This window comes from Anthonomus grandis, chromosome 7 (assembly GCF_022605725.1).
Source record: "Anthonomus grandis grandis chromosome 7, icAntGran1.3, whole genome shotgun sequence".
In the NCBI taxonomy this organism is placed as follows: domain Eukaryota; kingdom Metazoa; phylum Arthropoda; class Insecta; order Coleoptera; family Curculionidae; genus Anthonomus; species Anthonomus grandis.
Window position 1 is genome coordinate 7,669,208 of NC_065552.1, and position 24,234 is coordinate 7,693,441.

Below are 24,234 nucleotides of genomic sequence, written 5' to 3' on the forward strand. Positions count from 1 at the left end.
TTTAAATGTCGTCACACTTTAATATAAAAAAACAAAACATGATTGAAATGGTATTCTTTACACTTTTAAGCTATATTATTACTAAAATATGAAACTATTTAATATCAAGCGTAATCATTAATCAACTTTAGAAACCTTTCTCTTCTGATATTGCTAGCCCAGAACAATATTAAATTTCCAAATTTCGAATCCTTCTATGCTAAAAATCGACTTTGGAGATGAAAAAAATTTACATACGTTCAAAATGTCGTGTATTTTTTGAGACCAGCCTTTATTAGTAGTTTTCTTTAAACTAAAATCATTCTTGCAAGCCAACAAAATTCAAAGTTCCGATGTAAAAATCTTAAGTTAAATATCAATCTTGTTAATCATGCTTAAAATATCAATTTTCATCACATCTGCAAGACAAGCAAGTTCACAGTTTGGAATCTTTTTATGCTAGAATTCGGTTTTTAGGCTCCAATCCAGAAAAATTAGTTATAGAAAGATTCAAGATTTCCAGACTTTTAGGGTGAAGAAAAAAGTCTGTTCTTGACATAAAAGAGTATCCCTGGAGTAAATGTATTTTAAAAGGAGTGTGTTCATGAAGTACATTACAATTGGTGTCAGAAGTAGAGGATATCTGAAAGCCCAATTTAGTAAATACCTTTACAAGAAGTCAGATAAAGTTTAAGGCCAAGAAATCAATGGAGCTGCTATTAAATAAATTTAGCGAGCAGAGAATCGAACAAGAGGAATGAGACAAATATCAAGATCGAAACTATGAGAAACGATCTGAAAAAGAAATTAATAATGAGATAGAAAACCGTGATGAAGGCTATGAAAAAAGGGATTCCTAATTTAAAGCAGATCTTCCAAAGGAGCTAGAAGACAATAAGAAGAAATTATGTAATAATATTAAAGAGAGTTTATGAAGCAACAGAAAAAAAAGTTGGAAAAGAAAAAAGAGAAGTATGTACATAAAAAAATACGAGAGCTAGAAATACAAATAAGGCGTATGCATCAAAGTTCGACGGCAAAGAAGCACGGAGTACCTACTTCAATCATGCTGCCAACGGATGACAAAGAAAAGATTATCAACTTGAAACTATGCCTAAGAGGAGAGGCTACAGAAATATTAAGAATGATGCCATTTGAGGATCAGCTTAATTTCAAGATACTGGTGCCCATGGAAAGCTGTAAATTACATTGTCAAAGCATTTTTCCAGCAAAGGAGGTTTCCCACACAGATGAAATCTACTGGTTTTGTTGGAATGGTAAACTTCATATGATCAACACTTAAAACCGGAAGAGAAAATTGGCGTATGTTTTGAAATAGTGCCAGTCATGTGGAATTCTAATAAAATTATATTATTCAAGCAGACCTCTTCCTGTATGTTTAAAAATGCTTTTACAATAATCCTCTGCGAATTTAACCATGATTCAGAGTATAAAATTGCCTTGTGTCTTATTGAAAAAAATCAAGATGTTTTCCTTGCACGATAATGACCTTGGAAGTACTGATTTGGTGCAGCAAGAATCAAGACTAAAGACAATGCTTCAATAAAACAAGCACTTCCAAGGACTCCGATAGCTTAATAACGCGAAGATTCCCCAATGATTCATTAAATAATGAGACAAGGAGTTATAGAACCATTCCAGAGTCATGCCAGCAAAAAAAGTCGGATCTAGCAAATTTGGGTGAAATATCGGCGATTGAATGATATTACTAAGAAACACAGTTACCATATACCAAGAATTAATTAAACCCTAGAACACTACTAGGTTCACAATGGTTTTACATGCTATTTATGAAGAGTGGATACTTGCAGTTAAAAATGCATCCAATAGATAAGAAAAACCACAATTTTCGAATGAAACAGGACAATTATTTTCTTTAGACGATGTAACGGTCCAGCCACCTTTGAAAGACATGGAAACTGTGTTATGTAGAATGACTTGGAAATCATGCTTGGTTTATCTGGATAATGTCATCATACTAAGAAAATACTTATGCATATTTTTCTTTTATTTTAGGCCTTTGACAAGCCTTTTATTACTAAAACAAATTTTGAAAATTTGAGAAACATGACAAGGTCATCATATCTGAAAGGTCACCTTATTAGCATAATATAGTTTAATCGTCGAATGAGAATATACCTAATATTTAATCAACGGTATAACATATTTTTATGACTTAGTAGTTTTCGTTCTTTTTTGAGTATTTTTTTGACACTTTTAGTTTAAATAAACTTATACACTGCATCCCAAAAGTTATGTCTAAATTTATTTAAAATTCAGGGGTGTGTTCGAAAAAAAAACGCTCGGACCCGTCGATTTTTATTTCAAGTTGCGCATTTTTGTACGTCAAGTTTGTATATACAGGGTTGCTCATAATAAAATAGACCATCAACTTAATTTTTTCAAATGAAAGCATATTTTTTTTATTTAATTTTTAAATTTCGCGTTGCAATTTTTGAATTCTACGTATATGTCGTGCATCATATCCTATACCTGAAGTCAACACTTATCGAAAAAAAGACGACCAAACATTATTATTGAAGTTCACCTTACGAGTCACCTTATCTCTGAGAATTTTTATACAGAGCAAAATTTATTTCATTTATGTTTTTTATTGTTGGCGGGTGACCGTGTATTATCATAGAAACTATATGACAGTTGTACGCCAAACAGATATCGTCCAGTGTGAACGTGTACGAGCAAAGTTGCGGTTTTCACAACGGTAAAGTTAACGGAACGAGAAAAAAAAGAAATTCTGTGCATGGTTGGGTTTGGTGATAGAACACGTACTCAAAGAGAAGCTGCTCAATTATTCAATGAAATGCATCCTGATCGTCTTCCGATATGTCAAAAGGTGGTAAGTAGAATAGAGGCTAAATTTAGAGAATTCGGTCATGTTAGAGATCTGCCGAAATCTGGTCGTCTTGCTCGAGATGAAAACAACTTGACGTTTTGCTTTCTTTGGAAGAAAATCCATGCACTCCTCTGTTGCAGATTGGGGCAAATTTACACGTGGCGAAATCTATAGTACACCGAATAGTTAAAAAGTACAAATATTACCCCTACAAAGTTATTCCTGTGCAAGAGTTATTTGATGACGATTTCGATAGGCGAAATGAGTTTTGTGAACACTTAAAAAACATGTGCAATCTAAATAATAATTTAGTAACAAATATTATTTTTTTCGATGAAGCCACGTTCTGTTTGACTGGTAGTGTGAACAGACAAAATTGTCGATATTGGGCAACAGAAAATCCGCATTGGATGATGGAGGTAAACACCCAGTACCGTCAAAAACTAAATGTGTGGTGTGGAATAGTGCGCGGAAGAGTAATAGGTCCCTTTTTCTTTGAACAGACTTTAACGGGACAAGTGTATCTCGATTTTCTCCAATTTGAATTAGTTTCAGCATTACTAGCTTTGTTTCCAAATCCATTGGACCCAGACTATCCTGACAAAGAACTAATTTTCCAGCAAGATGGCGCTCCTCCGCACTATCCTGCCACTGTGCGTACATTTTTGGATGAAACCTTTCCCAATCGGTGGATAGGAAGGAGAGGACTCATCGAATGGCTTGCTAGGTCGCCTGACCTAACACCAATGGACTTTTTTTTTGTGGGGATACCTCAAGTCAAAGGTATTTGTTGATAGGCCAAATAATCTAGACTTGAAAGAGAGAATTCGCAGAGAAGTGTGCGCCATAACTCCGGAAATGATTGAAAATGTGCAACGAGACTTTATTGATCGCCTTGGATATTGTCAAGCCATGAATGGCAACCATTTTGAATATTTAACTTAATTTTTGTTCTTTTTTTATTTGTTACATGAATCGTCCTTTTTTTCGATAACTGAATGAAACATACGTAGAATTCCACGGGAAATTCAAAGATGAAATAAAAAAAAATGCTTTCATTTGAAAAAATGAAGTTGATGGTCGTAATTTATTTTTGAGCAACTCTGTATATACAAACTTCACGTACAAAAATGCGCAACAAGAAATAAAAATAGACGGGTCCGAGCGTTTTTTTTTCGAACACACCCTGAATTTTAAATGAATTTAGACATAGCTTTTGGGATACACTGTATACTTGTTACATATATTGTCTTTTTATACATCTAATTATCCTTCCCTAAACAAATAGACATAGTTTTAATCAAATTTATGTTAATATTTATATATGGTGATAAAGGAAAGTTTTTTGGTTTTCATAAAAGATTTTGAAAAAAAAATGAAACAGTTCTAAATATCATTAAATTATTAAAATCTATTCACAGACATACACTTAATACTTTATAAAAAAAACCACAAGAATTATATTTATAATGTAAAACTGTATATCTATTTTTTCTTATAGGACGATTTATAACCTGCAATACCGTTTAAAAACAATTTCATGAAATTCTCATTAATTATTAGGGTCACTTAACCAGTGAATGAACAGCACCCAATAAATGAACAGAGTTTAATTTCTTGAAAAATAAGAATATTCGATGGAAAAGCTCTATTATCTCTTTCTAACACGTTGCGCACACATCTTGTTTATACTGTTCGTTCACTAGCCTCCATTAGGCATTGGCAAAACATTTTAAAACAAGCGACTTAAGTGTGTCACCGCGTGACCATTTTGTGTCTCTATTTTATAATATTAAGGTAAGCACATGTTTTTTTCTAGGCTTCATAGCTATTATATTTTATGAAATAATTATAAGAAATACACTTTATAGGTTAATACACGCATAATTGTTTTCTTTAAAATAAGTTTATACCTAATACTTTTCTATTATTGAATAATTCCTGCATGTTCAATTACTGGTTTAATTTTTTTTTAAATATAGTAAATGAACAGTGTGTTCATTTACTATATTCAAAAGTTGATAAACGAGAAAATAAAGGTGAGTTTAATAATTATAAAAAAATGGATTAAAGAAATTATAATGTTGATATTTATGTGCTTTTAGTTGTTAAAAAAGAAATAGACGTGGAAACGAAGAAGCCTGACAAAACAAGCAGTAAAAGTAAGTAAATAAATAATGTGTCTGGTCTTATATCATATAGATACATGGAAAATATATTTTATCATATAATGTATTCACATTTGCAGCTTTTAATATTGGACTTCGTGGTTATAAGTTACCAAAAGAAGAGGTATCCAGGTTTAATAAAAAATATAGATCAGGGTGCCCAAGAATATGAGATCAGCGTTATGAAAAAGATAAAACCAAATTTTTGGAGATGGCCCAAAAATGTGGACCAAATTTGGTATAAGAGAAAATTTGTTTTAGAAAAAATTTCAGAGCCAATATCATCCAAAGGCAATATATATAATTTAAATATTTGATTAAATATTTGATATGAAACCTTATGTTCATTTATTAGTCTAATCTTTTCTTATTTGTTCATTTACTAGTCTAGTGACCTAATTCTTATTAAATTTTTTCTGATATATTAAAGGTTATAAATTCTAATAATAAACCGATTTTTTTTATTAATATTAATAAAATCGCTTATTCGCTTAATCGATTGCCACAATCAAAGAGTTTTGTTGTAAGTTTTTCATTGTGATAAACGAGCAGTTCGATTGCCATAATCAAAGTTTTTTTTATTGATTATAGCTACTTATATAATGGCTATTAAAGGATTTTATTATGGTAAACAAATCGTTCGATTGCCATGATCAAAGTTTTTGTTAATGGTTATTAATCAATTTTATACCTACAATATTCGATTATAGTAATCCATTTAACTATTTTGTGATTAAAAAAATATCTGTTAGCTCCAATTAGACTACTTCCATTGCGACAATCAGATTATTTCATTGGCGCCTATTTACCCTAAGTTTTTGATTGGGATTCTTAAACCGTTAACGAAGTTTTTTCTCGGTGTATAGACGTAGCAAGACTTTTTCCTACTAGCAGCTTTGGAAATAGATATGCTCTTATTGCTATGGACTAATATTGTAGATATTGCTCGAAATCAATTCACAACTCCCTTAAACCCTCAGTCTGATGGAATTATTGACATATTTAATCGCACTTTTGAAACCTATTTGAAAATTGTGCCAAACCTTAAGCAAGCCAACAGACACACCTGTATATAACCACTCTTATTGGCATAAATCGGTGATGAATTTCGTTTACCTGTGGACATTAGTGGACCCATAATTATGAAAAAAAAAATCCGAATATAGGCGGAAAATCGATTTTGCTAGCTCAAAAAGCTGCAGAATGCCGAATCTTTCTAGGCTAAAAATCATTTTTAAACATCAAATTTAGTAAAGTCAATCCTAGAGCGATTATGAATCGAGTCATTTTACACTAAAATAGATCTTGCTAGTGTAGAAACTTTAAAAATTCTATATCTCTCTAAGTAATAATTGAATAGCAAGCTCAGAATTCCGATTTTCTTAAATTAAAATCGATCTTACCAAGCTCGACATTCTTATAAGCTCTTAAATAGTTAGCCTTTAATTTCCGCTTAATAACGATTCCGGGTGATGCGCTAAGACCTCGCGTTAAACACATTCAGTTTTAAACATAATACCTTTAATTCTATGAAATAAAAAATCCTATATTTCAAATATTATTACCTGTCTGACTTAACCCATTAGCGCCCAGATCTATTTATAGACTAAAACATCAAACAGGTGTTCAAAATGTGTCTGGTTAATTTTAAGCCGGGCCTACCACCAATATCGTTACTTTGATTGTAAATCGGTCCTATTTAGTGCCTTACTTCATTGTACGACCGAAAGTGTTTATTTTATTTAAAAATTGTTAAGGTAAGTTAAATTATGTATTATATTTCTATTAGGAGGGGTTCAATAAATGTAGCTAAATGGTTATGTGGTTAATGGCCTGTTTCTATTTTTTTTACTTTTTATAACACTGATTTTTATGGTGATCTATAAATAGATCGCTGGGATAAGCAGAGACTTTTTTAAATTTAATTTCTTAAAAATACTTATAACTTATATATAAAAAGATAGATAGAAAAATAGATAGATATAAAAAAATGTTTTTCTGTAAGATTTTTTTTTATTTCAGATATAAAAATGAGCAAACCTAATATATTTAAAAATCTAGAAGATGCAGTGCATACCTGTACTCAGAGCAAATAGATGCGGACATACTAGCGTTGCCACCGGATGTTGATGAGCTAACCGATGAGAAAGTATTTAACGATAAAGAAACTGGAATCCCTATCTTAGAAATAATTGTTGGTTATGTAGAAATACAGACAAATGAGGAAGACGAAGGTAACGCGAGGAAGAAGATAACTTACCATTGGCACGTCTACTCCCTGAGAAAAAAAAAGCAAAAATTGAAAAACTTGAAACTAAATGGATCAAAACTGACCCTAAATATAATCTTCAAACAGCCGAACAGGATTTTTTATAAGCTGAGAATGATATGAAAGCTACATTGAAAGACTCCTCTGCGGTAAACATATTTGAACACTTTTTCGATGATAAAATTTACAGCATGATAAGGGAACAAAATGCAGTTACCCAAAAAAATCGACATGGATTTTCAATATCAAAAGATGATATAAGGATTTTTATTGGTTTTTTGATATTTAGTGGCTATCATACTTTACCCTCTGAAAGAGATTACTGGTCCGATGAAGACGATTTGGGCCAATCAATCGTGAAAAATGCTACTTGGGTAGAAATGCCTACTTGTGAATAAAATCATGTATTCATTTTGTCGACAATACTAAAGCTAAAGACAACACAAATGATAAATATTTAAAAATACGACCATTATTTGAAAAAATTAGGAATTTTTCAAGGAAATCTGTCAATTGATGAAATGATTGTTAGATATTATGGTCGGCACTCGTTAAAACAATTCATTAGAGCCAAGCCAATCCGTTTTGGCTATAAACTATGGGTAATGTGTGGCGAAGACGGATATTGCTTTTCTTTTTCACTTTATGCTGGAAAAGAAGAAAATCAACAAAAAGAGCCTTTGGGTACCAGGGTAGTTGTAGAAATGCTATCAATTGTGGAAAATCCGAAAAGCCTCTCCGTCTACTTCGATAATTTTTTTAGTAGTCATAGGATATTTCACAAGCTAAAATAATTTAAATTTAGGGCTACTGGCACGATAAGGGAAAATCGGACTGCCTAGTGCCCATTACAATCAACCAAGGAACTGGAAAAACTGCCTCGTGGATCATACGATTTTAGAATCGACATCAAAAATGAAATACTAATTGTTAAATGGAAGGACAATAAGTGTGTTTCAATGGCCACTAATTTTGATCACGTAGAGCTAGTAGCCTCAGTTCCACGCTGGAATAGGAAGGAAAAAGCTCGCATGCCAGTTTCCCGACCTAGACTGATATACAACTACAATAAATACATGGGAGGAGTGGATCACCATGACTGGCTTTTGGAGAGGCATAGCATCGCCATCCGAGGCAAAAAGTGGTACTGGTGTTTATTCACAAGAATGATAGATATGGCAGTAATAAATTCGTCAGTAATAACACCGAAGAATCAATGGGAAGAAATCAATAATTTTTAAAGATTTTAGGGGCGAGATTGCAGTAACCTACCTCAAGCTTGGTCATGGACGAAGTATTATGAAAGGTAGACCCCTGAGAAGACTACAATCTATTATAATTTAAAATTGTTATACACTGTTCAAAAAGTGCCAGATCCAAAAGTGACATTTTCAACTGTTTTACTCTACATATTATGTTCAATAAATTTGTGAAAAAAATATATTATTCCATTTAAACAAAAGTAACTTTCTAAAATAAAATAGCATTTAAGTATATTAATTATAAGGTAAAAAACAAGTCCCAGTTGCACGCCTTTGGCGAACCGTTTTCAATGTTTATCAATGGGTAACAATGGGCAAAACTCATAAATTGACCCAAAACCGGGTGGCACTACCTGCAATCAACGAAAAGAAAGAATTTTACATTGAAACTAATACCCAACTAAGGTAGTGGCATAAAATATTGGTGGATCACCAGGTACCACTTTTGCATACCTAATAAGGTTTTATTGCTCTACACACTTCTGAAATAGAGTATAGATATTATGGTCGGCACTCGTTAAAACAATTCATTAGAGCCAAGCCAATCCGTTTTGGCTATAAACTATGGGCAATGTGTGGCGAAGACGGATATTGCTTTTTTTTTTCACTTTATGCTGGAAAAGAAGAAAATCAACAAAAAGAGCCTTTGGGTACCAGGGTAGTTGTAGAAATGCTATCAATTGTGGAAAATCTAAAAAGCCTCTCCGTCTACTTCGATAATTTTTTTAGTAGTCATAGGATATTTCATAAGCTAAAATAATTTAAATTTAGGGCTACTGGCACGATAAGGGAAAATCGGACTGCCCAGTGCCCATTACAATCAACCAAGGAACTGGAAAAACTGCCTCGTGGATCATATGATTTTAGAATCGACATCAAAAATGAAATACTAATTGTTAAATGGAAGGATAATAAGTGTGTTTCAATGGCCACTAATTTTGATCACGTAGAGCTAGTAGCCTCAGTTCCACGCTGGAATAGGAAGGAAAAAGCTCGCATGCCAGTTTCCCGACCTAGACTGATATACAACTACAATAAATACATGGGAGGAGTGGATCACCATGACTGGCTTTTGGAGAAGCATAGCATCGCCATCCGAGGCAAAAAGTGGTACTGGTGTTTATTCACAAGAATGATAGATATGGCAGTAATAAATTCGTCAGTAATAACATTGAAGAATCAATGGGAAGAAATCAATAATTTTAAAAGATTTTAGGGGCGAGATTGCAGTAACCTACCTCAAGCTTGGTCATAGACGAAGTATTATGAAAGGTAGACCCCTGAGCTTACCATCAACTTCCAATTCACGCGTACCTGATGAAGTTAGACTTGATGAAATGAAAAGGGGCATTGTTTGGAAAAGAGAACCAATCAAAGAAGATGCCAATACACTTCTTGTAAAAGTCGCCCACTTACTGCAAAAAATGTAACATTACGCTTTGCACCACTTGTTTTGTAAAATATCACCGCAAAAATTAGATATTGTACAATTTTACAGTAATAAAAAACATATTTTTTTATAAAAAAAAAATCAATTATTTGCCTAGCGATCTATTTATAGATCATCTTTTTTTGAAAAAACTAAAAAAACAAAAAAATTTCTTTATTTTTTTTTGGCTAAAAATTATCCAAAATAACATGACAAGACTATTTTTTCAACGATTTTCAAAAAAAAAATAATTTGGGCGTTAATGGGTTAAGGACACTTTAAATCACTTACCTCGACAATATTGGTAGTGTTATATGGATAATATATGTAAGATATCTTCGTAAGGGCAGCAAAGGGCGAAGCGCATAAAAACGACACCACCCACAAAGCACTTATGATCCAAATGGCCCTTTGAAGTCCTGAAATGGCCCGTAGATAGAGCGGATAGCAAATGGCTATGTATCGTTCAGTGGAAAACGCCACCACTGTGAGCACTGAGACGTACGAAGCTCTGTAAAAGAAATTAAAGGGGTTAAATTAGAGTAAATAGGGGTATGTGGTTTTTCAATTAAGTTAAATTAGATGGACGGTTGCATATGAGCTACTATTTAACACTTGCTTTGCACTTGCTTGCTTTTAACATAAATAAAGGTACTTTAGTAGTAAAAACTAAAAACAACTAGTAAAAAAAAGGGATTAAACTACTCTATTTATAGAAATTTATTAAAAAATATGTCCTTAGATACGAAGCTAGATATAGCCTTAAGATACGAAGAGCAACGACTTGAACCCAACAGAATAAAAACGACGTCCGTCATTTTTCTTTTCCTCGAGTTTCCTTGTTTATTGTTCAATGTAGCATAAAATTCGACGAGAAGAATACGGAACAAATGTGAGACGATAATGAAGAAAATATCGCGAGTGTTCGGTGCGAGATTTATTAAAAGGCGATTTTCTGCGGAAAACTATTTTTCAAGACGGGAAAACGCCATTATTTAGACGGCAATTTGATAGAAGCATATTGTTGGTTAGATAGAAAGACTGCAAAAGGAAATTACTGGCAGTTTGTCTGACTGTATGTCGATAGTTTGGAAAATGTTCAAATACGTGGGTGACGTATCCGCTTAACTTGTTGAATTTCGCTTCTGACCATAAATGTATTTTAAGAAAATATACATCAATTGCCTATATGGATTGTATGTTATGTAAACCTCTATCAAATTTTGAAATATTAAAATTAGACAAGGATTTAAAAAATAAATAAATATTGTGTGAAAAGTTTTACATAGGTATTATTTATTGAATTTCTTAGAAAAATATTGTTATTATAATGTATTCAGGGTAATTCCTCAGGAAATGTCAATACTTCAGGTACGAATTCAGAGCCTAAAAATAAACATAAAAGCTTACACATACAGGGTGTTCATTTGAAAACTTCCCACCACGGATTTATCGAAAACCACTGATAAAAAAAAAACGCCGAAATACTTCAAAAGGTTGTCAAGGGGGACAACTTTCTAACTTATTAAAAAGTTAAAATTACTTCACCCCCTTTCACCGGTTTAAACCACGTTGACCACGCCTTCTTTCAAATCTTATTGGTTAAACGGGTTCTCAATTCTCAACCCGCAATTCTCTATCTGTGTGTTAGGTGATATAGTATATTTTGAGTGATTTCTGTATTTTGAGTTGAAGTCTGAAGTGGGTCACATATATTGGGAAAAAGGAAATTCAAATCGTTCCTTTCACAGGCGAGTTAGGTGTCACCCTTATAGGTTATAATATTATAAATGACGACAACAATTTGTGAAGTATCTTGAGTATTGGATACCAAAATTAAGCTTTTTCCCTTTATTTATTATACGAACTAATGAAAATGTGTAATTAAATCTATTATTATAATCTGGTAAACTTTTCGCGTTCGAACCAGTACATGCTGCAAAAATAATGTATGAGAACTGAAACTAGTGTCCGGTCGATATGCAGCAATCAAAATTAAGAACGCAGCATATTTCGTTTGAAAGCAACCGATTATAGTCCGCACCCGCTGTTATATAGTCGATATAATATCCGTATCTATTGTAATTTCCGTAGAACTTTAATAATTTTTTGTCCAGATATTAACAATGAATAATTAAATCGATGCTATAAACGATAAAGTTTTTTTCGTACTAATTAATTAAAAAGTCAAATGTAAATGAAATAAAAAAGGCTAAAAAAATTGGCTACGACGTAAGCTAGATTTTATAATTTTCAAGAATTCCATCCTTTACTTCTAAGCCCATGCCAGCTTTTTGATGAATAGCTTGGGTTGCGCTATATATAGATTGGGGCAAATTTTCTTAGAGTTTGTGCTCAGTTTGTTATCCGATCAAGTAATGCGTCTTTTGTATTTAATTTAGTAAAATGTACCAGTTTTATTTGATTAAAAAAAATGATTTAAACTCTCCCCAAAGGCAATAATCCAATTATGATTAAGATCTGGCAGTCTAGGTGGCCAATTATACAGACCGCCCCGACCAATACATCGGTTTGGAAAGTTTTGGTTTAAAAAATTTCTGACACAAAATTGTAGTGTATAGATGTAAATAACTGTTTTACATTAAGGGAGGCATTTTATAATAAATAAAAAAAAAACTTTTATTACCATTCAAAATTATTAAACATTATTACAGAATATACAAAACAAAATTCCATGAATATACAAATAATTTAAAATTACAACAATTTGTTTGGTAATTGGAGTGCAACGCGATTTTTATAAAAAAAACCGATACACATGCAAGTACATAGATTACTTGTACATGTGCTGTACAACCCGTGTTCCTAAATAAACTATTTTCTGAAAAACGTAAAATTATGTATTTACAATAAGGTCCATACCAAAATCAAAAGGGACAATATGTGCATTTTACAATGAACTAGCGAGTGGCTATGAAGCTGTGCAAAAAGAAAAACAAAAAAAGAAAAAACAAAAGAATTCAAAGACGAGCGAGAACGGTATAGGAGCGAGCTAAAAAAAAAATAGGTTAAGAACTAAGTTTAGCAATTGGGTCGTATTACATCTGTTGACCATAAAGTCTGCATCGTTTCATGCATAATAATTATGTATATTTAAAAACTCTTAACTCTTTGCCTATGGATTCCAACAGCATGGATATATACCCTACATACCTACCACGTAACGTGTATAATACAGATGTATAAGGAATACTCAACTAATTTAGGTTAGCCAAAGGAACTATAAAAAGTAATCTATAAACTCGGCTTTAGTATATCGACAAGAAAGATGTCACAGTTGTCAAAATAACTTAACTTCTAATTCTTCTTCTTCTGTTTCGGGTGTCATCACCACTTGGTGAACGTCTGGTCTAAGCAACTTAAGCTATTCTGAGATCTGTACTTCAGCAGGGCTTATTTTTCTTTTTAGACTTCCTTTATCAGTCTGTGCTGGCTTGGGAGGGATTCACCCTCGCTATGTAAGCGAGGTGTGAGCTGTTTCGGGGCACAATAGTACTAAAGTCGTCTCCAGACTGCTATTGGTTTTGCGAATAACCGGTCTTTTTAGCTCCAAAGCCACATCTCATCACCTCAAAAAATTTGGATTAGTATGGGAATCTTTTGCTGGAAGCTTCGCTCACAGCCCTTACTTCCAGTTCTCCAGCAGTTCCACTTTTCCGATTGGCTAGTGGAATTTGATTTCCGCAGTTAGAGTTTCCACGCCTTTTCCCGGCAAGAAGGAGCTAACCGCGATGCGAACACCATGACTATTAAAACCGAACTGTAACCTCTAATTATCAGTGTTCAAACTTCGATGTGTCAAAGGCTAATTAAACAAAGGAACAATAACGATACGCAATTTGCAAGTTTACTAGAAGTTAATCAACTTCTAATAGTTAAAATGAAGAAAACCGGCAGTTTATGCTTAAATAAATACGGTACAATTTATAATATACCTCATATGTACGTATAGACTCGGTTCCCAGCAAAAACTATATGGCAACCAGTTGCCTTAAAAACTAAGTAAAACCAGTAAATATAAGTGAAATAAATTACTTAAAGTTTGGAGAATGGCGTCCATGTTCTGGGATGTATTGTATAGGTATTTGCAAGCAAATTACAATTTGTAATAGTGTAGAAAATAAATGTCTTATTTCATCAGAAATTCCTTTTTTTTATTATTAACGACCGGTTTCGCGATTACAATCTTATCATCGCATCATCAGGTCGAGGACTAAAAGTAAAAGACAAAATTTACATAGATACTACGCTTATCAAAAATTGGTGAAATATACTGAATAAAAACAAATTTTAATTTTTTAAAATATTCAATATACAATCTTCTACCAAATATTCAATCAACGCTGTTTGCTTGCAAATACCTATAAATTACTTAAATTACTATTAAATTGTGAAAATTATGTGTGTGGTCTTTGTGATACGCTTCTAAAATGATTTTTTGTTTGTGGTACCTATGGATCTCATACATAATAAAGTCTCATTCTAATTTTCAGAGCAATATTGGCCAAGGCAACCGAAAGAAACCACGACACCTGCACAACATCACGGTACTAATAATATCAATCTATTTATTCTACTTTTCCTGTTTATAATTAGTAAATGTTATAAAACAAAATATCTTATTTATTAATGTATATAATATATTATTTATACATATTTGCAATAAATATGATTATTTTCTAAACTGATAAAAATTTTGTTACTTAATTAGCTTGTTCACTAAATTAAGGTTGAATTTTCTATGGAGATTATAGTGCCTTATAAGCGCGAACTCTGTTTGCTTTCATAACCAGTAATCGATCTTTGATAAATTATAATAAAGAAACTTTATTAAAATTATACTAAATTATTTTAAATTTAAATACATTAAGTTAGTGTTATGCTCGCAAAAAAAAACAATTATAAATAATTATCAAAATGATTAATATCAACTAACAATAATTATCAACTTTTTGACACCAGATAAGAAAAATCTTCGAAACATATATAAAATCCGGCGAATTTTATCAACAAAAACCAGCAAATGCAGGAAAGTTCATAACACACTCCTTCAACCGCTAAAACCGCATAAATATTAACACAATAGGACCGTGTTAAACTCCTGTGAACTCTTTTAAACTTCAGCATTCTATTCGGCACGCCGTTGTTAAAACAAAGCTTAGGGCCAACATTCGTTATTTCGAAAGCACTGCCGGTTGGTGCCATTCAAATTAAAGAGATTTGTTATTTCGTTGAAAGAAAAATGAGAGCTCACGTTGAATTTTTTACATTTTAACTCACGCTTTTACGAAAAATTATGCTATTTCTAGGTCGCACAAGTTGCCGCTGGGAACAGTTTATTATTCAATTAGTGTAGGCGCAGTGTGCAAAGTAAGGTATCGCTTACGGAATGTGGCGTTATTAGGCGGATTCACAGCTTCATCAGGGAATTTATGTCGGGGTTATTACATTGCTTTTTCGGTTCATAGGAGCAGTGTTTGAGTGGAATACTTAATAAACGTTTACAAAAAATTAGAATTTAATTAACCTCTTACACCTACGTAGAACGTAATAGGATATTGACGGTTTTCTGTTTTTTTCTCTTTTAAATCATTTATTCATAAAATGCTCTGATTACAACCTAAATTAGTTAAATGTCACGTTCTTTATTTAAATTAATAAAAAATTTAGAGCGAACATTGCAAGTTTTCGATTTTTGGATTTTTTTTATAATATTTAAGAAAAACAATAAATAAAAAACAAATTTTTCACGACTGCTCTTTTTCATAATGTTATAGAAATTCTAGTGTGCCATTTGTTTGGCGCTAAAACGTTAAAGCCCATTCGCTTTTTTATCTATATTATGAGAATTGTATTTAACCAAATATTTTTTTTATATAGTAATAATTAATCTATTGCTTCGCAGGGCTAGGTTTCGTCAGGTTATCGGTTCCGAATCAAATATTAATTTTAATACGTAATAGAGAATTTAAAAAGAAATTAAATTAATTTTTGCATGCAGGTTATTGTAGTGAATTGTCAATTATTATTGAAGCCAATTTTTAAAAAAATTGCGAGTGGCGTAGCATACAGAGGGACTTGTTTCAATTCTGCGAGGTGATGAATTTTTTTTTTATAAGAAGTCAACTGTTCTCCTTTTAATTGCATAAAAAGTTACTCTTGCAAAATTATGATTTAAGGCACTGTTTTTAAAATATCTTAATTTAATTGTTTAGAAATACTTGCTAAAATGTTGTGCAATGCAAAAATTCATAAAAAAGGGGAAATTGGGATTTGTAAAAAAGTTAAATATAAAAGATAATTAAAAGTTACCGTAAGTCTTATATTTTATTTCACAGGTTTAATATAATATTCAAGCCTAATTTTTTTTTTTTAAGTTTTTGCAGCATTTGAACTGGCGTTTCTGTACAATCAAACTAAGATATTTTAAAAACAGTGCCTTAAATTATAATTTTGCAGGAATAACTTTTTTGTATTTATTTTTTTTTTTATTTTTTTTTGTATTTATTTCATAAATGAATTTGAGTACTATATTATTATAGTAATTTATGAATGTGCTTCAGCTAAAAGATAGTGAAAACGGTAAGTTTTATCTTTTGGATTTGTAACTCAAAACAGAACTATAACAAGTCTAAGGAGGATTTAAGGGAGATTCACTTTATATTTGTTATTTTAAATGTTGTAGGGCGGAGCAATGGTTATAGGTAAAAAAAATCCTTTTTTTTAGTTAGCCTGGGTTCGGAATAATTGCCTTTTAGTTAGTTAAGTAAATTGGTGAATTTTTGTCAAAAAATATTTGGTCCTTTAGGTTCCTTTTTTTATTTTAAAATCGCGAAAAATCTAAAAAAATGCAATTTTTGTTGCAGATCTTTGCTTGTTTTTTTTTAAATAAAAAATAATAATTTTAATAATTAAAAAAAAAAACAACCCAGAATCTACCACGAGGAGGTGGCTGCAAAGCAGATTCCACCCCCTCCCTCCCCCTCCCATCCTCCCATTAGTCTAAAAACCTACTAAGTAAAATCTTTTTTTGTCTCCATCTGGGGTATAGCTTTTCTAGAAGCAATTTTTACTCGAATGAAGCCATCTCTAGCCGTATTTCCACATACTGATGTAGACGCTTCAGTCACCATCTTAATATGTCGTTCGACTGCCTGAGTGTGGCATGGGAAATTTAGAATTTCTATGGTATCGGGCACATTAGCAACCATTTCTCTAAGATTTATTTCTAACATGCCTTTTGTCAATGGAGGCTCCGTAACTTCATCTGATTGCCAATCAATAAGCTCTGTATAATCGGTAGCATCAAAGTTCAGTTTTGCCACTTTAAAATCACGAAGCTGGTGATTAGTTTTAGAACTACGACATTTTAAAATTCGGCGCAAGCCTAACTCTCTAATGTGCTTTCTGTCATCTCCCAGCATTGCAATTAAAATGTTTTCTGAATGGGCAAAAAATGCGTTTCTTTGAATAACTTTATTTACAATGTTTTTAAATTTTGTCGGTAAATATCGAGAAGCTTAAATTAAATGAAATAAATGTTTGGGTCCATACTTACAAGCAGGTTTATGCTTTATCATGAACCAGGTTGTAGCATATACCCTAACAACAAACTCGGCTAATATATTTAATTCAGTCGGTTGTTCTATTGTAACACACAGTCTTAATATTCTGTTAGCTGTTGTCAACCACCGTGCATGGGATATCTTTCCTGGTTGTTTAGCGCTCAACTGAGAGAAAATTTTACCTTCTCCTATTGCTAAAACCATTTCACATAAGTACTTTTGGTCTGTACTTGAATCGGTAAAATTTATTGGAGGCAATTTGAAGTCAGGTTTAATAATCCGAAATGGCACAACCGGATTTTTTTCACAATTTCCTAGCCGCTTTCCTATGGGACCAGTAAATCCTCTAGGATCATTGGTCTTACCATTTATTTCTAGAACTAAGTGACGAAGGGGAAGTTCATTACAGTGCAACAGACATATAAACCAATGTTCCCCGGTTATTTGCTTATTGTGATACGAAGATCCGATTTTCTCAACTAGCAGAGTCTTATTATTTCTACCGTCGAAGTAAATTCCGGAAATTTCTTTTAGCTGGTCCCTCTCCATTTTAGCTAAATTATCCCTACGTCTTTTTCTTTCTCTTCTAATTTTACTTCTATCGATTATTAGGGATGGGTCCTCGTTACTTACTAAATTGAAATCTTTAAGTACAGCATTTACCAGGAGGGACGCATTTCGATTTGAGAGTCCAACCCTGTCACATACCTCAGCCACATTAGATAAAACTAATCCTTTTTTGTAAGGCATTCTTGAAGACGTTGATGCTTGTGACTCTTGAGACTTAGCACAATCGGCAGATTCTTTGTTATAGATCGGGTTGCAGTAGTCGTCCTCTGTTTCTTCACTTTTATTTTGAATCACAATACAGTCTAAATTCGAGTCTTTACTTTTTTCAATTTTCTTCTCAAATCTTTTTTTTTAAGCTCTTTTCTTTCTAAAGTCTTTAAAACTGCCTTGGTTGTTTTAATATCAATTTTGCCAATCACCATTTGTCTTGCACCCCTCTGGTCTTGTAAAAAATCTCGTTCTATAACAGGAATCTTTACTTTACACTTACACAAACCAAAACTGGCACATTTGCACGGAGAAATGTCGAATAGCTTTAAGCTATTGTCCTTTTAAATATTTTAATTTTATTCCCTAGTTTATTTTTTTTACTACCATAACTTTTCATTATAGTCTTTTATTTTCTGAATTATTCTTTGGTCTGAAATGATAGGAAGAGAAGCCTTTTGCCAAATATCTTTAATGTCAATAATAACTTTTTTACAAATGTCTAACACGCTTGGATCTTTGTTGCTCTTATCTTTAAAACGTTCACGATACCACAAGAACAACTTTAAAACATCAGAATATGTTGAAAAGACATTACCACTAAGTTCACTTGCTGTCCGAACTATTTCGCACTTCACTCGCGTATTCAGCATTTTAAAAATGTTAGCACTGAAATAACGTCAAGTCGGTGCTGGTTTGTTCATGAAAATATTACATGAAAATGTTTTCGCGAAGCGTTATTTCTTTTTTATAGGTATCACATGCCACACTTTTATTCAACTGTTTCTAAGATGCGCGGTTTTAAATATTGCCTCTAAAACTTATTGAACTAAAAATAGAAAAAAACAAATTTTATAATCCCATTCTTACTTTTTAATTTCTTTTTTCTAAAAACATAAAAAATATGGCACGTATCAAAAAAAACTCAATGTATGTACGTAAAATTATAAATGAAACTCAACGAATTAACTATTTTAATTATTTTATTATTTAAGTATTCAAAATGCCCACCATTTACTTCGTGGGAAAATGCTAGTCTATTTAAAAACTTATCCAAAACATTACTAGGAGTATGTTCATTAATTTAACTAATTTCATATCTAATTTTAAATTTTAGATCATCCAAATTGCGCGGTTTCTCTTTGTAAACTTTTGGTTTTAAATACACCCAAAAAAAAATTCAGGGGTGTCAGATCTGGGGAACTTGCAGGCCATTTCGTACGACTATTCCTACCAATCCATTATCCAGGAAATACCGCATTCAAATATTCGCGTATCTGATGAGCAAAATGGGGTGGGACACCATCATGTTAAAACCAAATACATCTATTTGGCATATTAAGCTGATTTGGATTAGGAAAAAAAATTGCGAGAATTAAAAAATTCAATTCTAAATATCGGTCTCCGGTATAAATTTGATCGAATAAGACGGTCCAATAATTTTATTATTTAAAATCCCTGCCCAAACATTTAATTTTTGCGGATGATTTGTATGATTTTCTCTCATCCAATGGGGATTATTCGTGCTTCCATACCTAAAATTTTCCTTATTTACCATACGATTTAAACAAAACATGGCTTCATCACTAAATAGTATCTGCCAATGGAACCATGGATTTAAAATTACACATTTCTATCAAATTTCCAGAACATTTTAGTCTGCGATCAGAATCATCATCGTTTAGCTCATGCAGTAATCTAGGTTTGTATGGATGATACTTTTGTTTGATGCTACTTCAGAAGACGAAATATGGGGATTATCTTCTACTTCTAATATTTAATCTTTTTTTTTTCACTGTCCGTGTCTCTCTACAAAAACTAAAACATGATTTTAACCTTTTAACAATTTAAATAATTTTAATTTTAATAACTTAAAAGTAATATTTTATCTTACCTATCTATGTATCTATTTAATTGTTTTTTTTTCTTAAGAAAACTAACGTAAGGAACGAAATATGGGCTAGCTTAGGTAGTAGATCGGAGATATTTCTTTTTGCAAGCTTAGAAAAAAAAACCGAATCCATAGGCCTACCAAACGAAGAGCTGCCGTAAACTGAAGTGCATAGATTTGGGTGGCACATAGCAATATCTATCGAGAAACTATTTAAGTCAAAAAGCTCCTATAATTTAATCATGTAAACTCTTTTTTAGCTTCTCGTACTTTTTCAAACATAATTAAAGTTGTATCTGGATATTAAGTTTGATAATTATTCAAATTTATAAAATTAGGGTTGATTTTTCTATGAAGATTACATTTTCTTATAAGCCCAAACCCTATTTGTTGACTAATTTTATAACCACTTGATAAATTAAAGAAGCCTTATCGAATTACACTAAAATATTTAAAATTTGAATACATTAAATTTAAGTATTATGCTTACAAAAAAAACTGTAAACAAAAACAAAAAAATCTTTTAAAAAATTAACGCTGTTTTCCGGAACATCTACACGATTTAATTTAGCTTATAGCATTTACTTGAATTTTATTGTTACGGCAAAATACCAGTAGGCCTCAAATCTTTATTTTGCTGCGGAAAATCATAAATCTCACGCGAAAAATTTTAATTAAAATTTCGCTCTCAAAATCCGTAAGTTAATCGAAATTTCATAAATCCGGACTTTGTAGAATGATGGTCATTTTAATTTAGCCCATTTTTTTTCACATTATCGCTAAAATAGGTTTACTCTAGAAGTGCAATTTACTCAAACAGTTTCGATTTATCACGAAGTTAATTACAAATAGTGTTACAGTAAGCATTTTTTACATACAGCATAGTAAAATAGTTCATTGTAGAAGTGCAATATACTTAAACAGTTTTGATTTATCAGGAAGTTAATTACAAACAGTGTTATGCAATTTAGCATTCATACAGTAGACACCATAATAAAATAGTGATCATATTAAATAAAAAAAAAAATTATATTTAATAATGTTACACCCTATTCAACACCCAAATATTTTATTTACAAGAATATTTAATTTTCTGCTTATCTGCAAAGAATGTATATGTTTGTGACGCAACCAAGAAATATTTATTAGAACTGTCGTCTACAGAGGTTTAGCACCATACAAATTTATCTATACAATCTATCGATAATGTTAAAAGTCCAGGAAAATTGTTATTATTGTTACATATGTAAGCTTAGTTCATTGGTCTTGAAGTTATTCAGCGAGATGCACAAATAACTATCTCCGTAAAAAAAATTAATTTACACAGCCAGTTAATGTTATTAAAAAATATAAAGTATTCAAAAGCCCAAAAACTTATTTCTATAGTGATATTTCAACTGTAACGAATAATATTCCGATTTTAAACTTAAAATAAACGAAAATAAAAGTCAACCTTTTGCCTGTCTATTAAATTGTAAAATCGTGACCAAACGGCCATTAATCGTCATTACTATTTTTACAAGTCGTTTCTTTGGGGTAAATTTGACGGCCGAGGGGGCTACAAATGAAAAAGATAAATAATCGCCGCTATAAAACCCACATAAAATCACGTCGGTCGGGTTTTATATCCGGATATGTTCGTGTTTTATTGTTATAAAATATCGTTGAAGTTTTTATTAATATTAAGGGCTACAGGCTTGATTTTATCAAGAGTCGCAATCGTAAATGGAAAATTGCTCATGAAATGAATATGTTAAATCCGTCGATCTCATCCATCTCGGTATCAGATAAAAAGACGAAAAACCGAAATATATATATATCGACTAAGCCGAAGTGCCTATACGATAATTCTGACATTTTATTTTAATAACGTATATAAATTATTTAAATAATAATTATTATTCAAATTAATGAAGGTCACGAATTTTCGGCACGATCATTATTATAAACGAGATTTATTGCCCAGTAAAAATTGGCCCAATTTTACTACAGTTTCCGTGGCTAGCAAAAAAAGTATATTTAAAAAAACACAAAGGCATTCATTTATTACATACACTTGTTATTTTTTAAACAATTTTTGTCTTGGAAGTAACTTTAATTAAAAAATTCGTCCGCACATTGATCAAAAAAGTGTTTCATGTGTTTAATATATTTGGAACATCATTAATGAGAACCTGTACTTACCTTGAAGCTGAAGTCTTATTAGACTATATCCTTCTCATAACAAAAGTAAAAGTAAAGATGACGCATCAGGGAAAAAACACAGAAAGAAGATTATGATAGACTTAAGGATGCATGGGTCAAATGTAAAGTGAGTACAAAGAATTAAAAGAGTTAACGACGTTGGCCAGTTACAACCAACTGAGGAGACGAGTCTTGATAATGCATAGACTGATATGGAATAAAAGATGATAAATACGGCAAAAACGAAAATGTTAAAAGGAAAGCATTAATGAAAAACGAAACATTAACAAGGCGAACAGAGCGAAAAAATGGCGCATTTGCAGAAAGAATATGATGAGTATAACCTATACAAGAAAATAAAAGAATCAGCTGGATTATATAGGAAGCAGACTTTCTCTAACATATAAAATTAACTCAAAGACGCACAGAGTAACGCTATTTGGGAAAACTACATAAACAATTTCTTTGCGGATATTCCAGGCCTCAGATAAAAGATAATCTGAAAGACATCTGGATCACTAAATTCAGTAGAAGAAATTATAAGAGCAATAAAAAAGAAAAAGAAAATAGTTGGAATTGATTTAATCCGTATTGAGTTGCTCAAAGTGCTAAATGAAGATAGTATTAAGGCTTTTTAATTAAATCAAACAACACAAAAAAATTCTCAACTAAATGCCTTACATCTCTTCATATCTTACTCCCAAACAAGAATAACGAAACAAGATTTCTGTGTTGTTGTGCGTGATTATTATTTGATGGCACAAAGTTTTGCATCGGAAGCAAACTACCTTGATGTGATACTCGACAGCAACCTAAATTGGAACCCTCGTATTTCGAAGAGAATATAAGATAGTGAAGGCACATAATTGGTTGTTTAAGTAGGAGAGTAGTTTGGCGCAGACAATAGCCCGAATTCATAAAGCAGATCAGGTCACAATTAGTCGAAAACTAACAGAATGGCATGTTTCAACATAATGGCAGCCATGAGGACTATACTAACTAAAACCTTTATGTCATGGAGGTCATCTTGCTCAATATGACTCGCTTCCGCTATGTCAGGATTATTATGAATGCAGCGATTACTTTGCTTCTGACAATCTCATTCACTACTAAAAGCTAGAGTGGATTCTACTTCACCAATATTTGCATTCAAACTTTACGCAATTAATTCAGCTTGACGATTCACATTCTGATAGTGTTTCTAAGGGTCATTTACTACAAAGTTACCACAAAATACGTTGTTGGATCCTCGTAATTCGGATTAAGAATAGGTCTCGGTGCGAGAGAGATACTGGTCGCAACCTGAGGATGTGAAAACATATAGTGACGTGTTTCATAGATGACGAAAAAGCATTTAATAGGGGGCAACAACATAAACTCTTTCAAATTTTATAGTGGTTTGACCTAGATATAAAAAGATACGACACAGTCCTGATAGCAGCTAATATGAATGACGTCCAAAGGCTCCTGGACATAGTTGGAATGCAAGGCTGCCTTATGAGAATTAACATCTATATTAAAAAAATTGAATTCCTAGTGAAATGAAACTCTCATACAACAGTGTGAAGAAACAGAATGAGTAAAAAAAGTTTGAGGAATTTAATTATCTGCAGAGGTCGAAATTTAATAACGGATAAAAAAAATGTCTTTACGAATTTTAACTTTGACCATAATCTCAGAATAAGCATTTGGAAGTCGCATGGATCGAAAAATTCCAAGAAAAACCAACGAGCCAATTTTGAATGCGAATTGTTCAGCGTACTAAAACGCAAAAAAAAAACAACGTACCTGGGACTTGTGTTATACAACGAAAA

General features: G+C 32.0%; 1 protein-coding gene across 2 annotated transcripts in view; it reads right to left on the minus strand.

The window, feature by feature from the left end:
- The window catches only part of LOC126738137 (gamma-aminobutyric acid type B receptor subunit 2-like), a 332,160-nt gene that overhangs the window by 29,422 nt on the left and 278,504 nt on the right, over positions 1-24,234 (minus strand). For both annotated transcript variants that reach the window (XM_050443311.1, XM_050443309.1), the window contains exon 13: positions 10,274-10,493. In XM_050443311.1, coding sequence (XP_050299268.1) covers positions 10,274-10,493 — 220 coding nt within the window. The remainder of the gene's footprint in view (positions 1-10,273; positions 10,494-24,234) is intronic.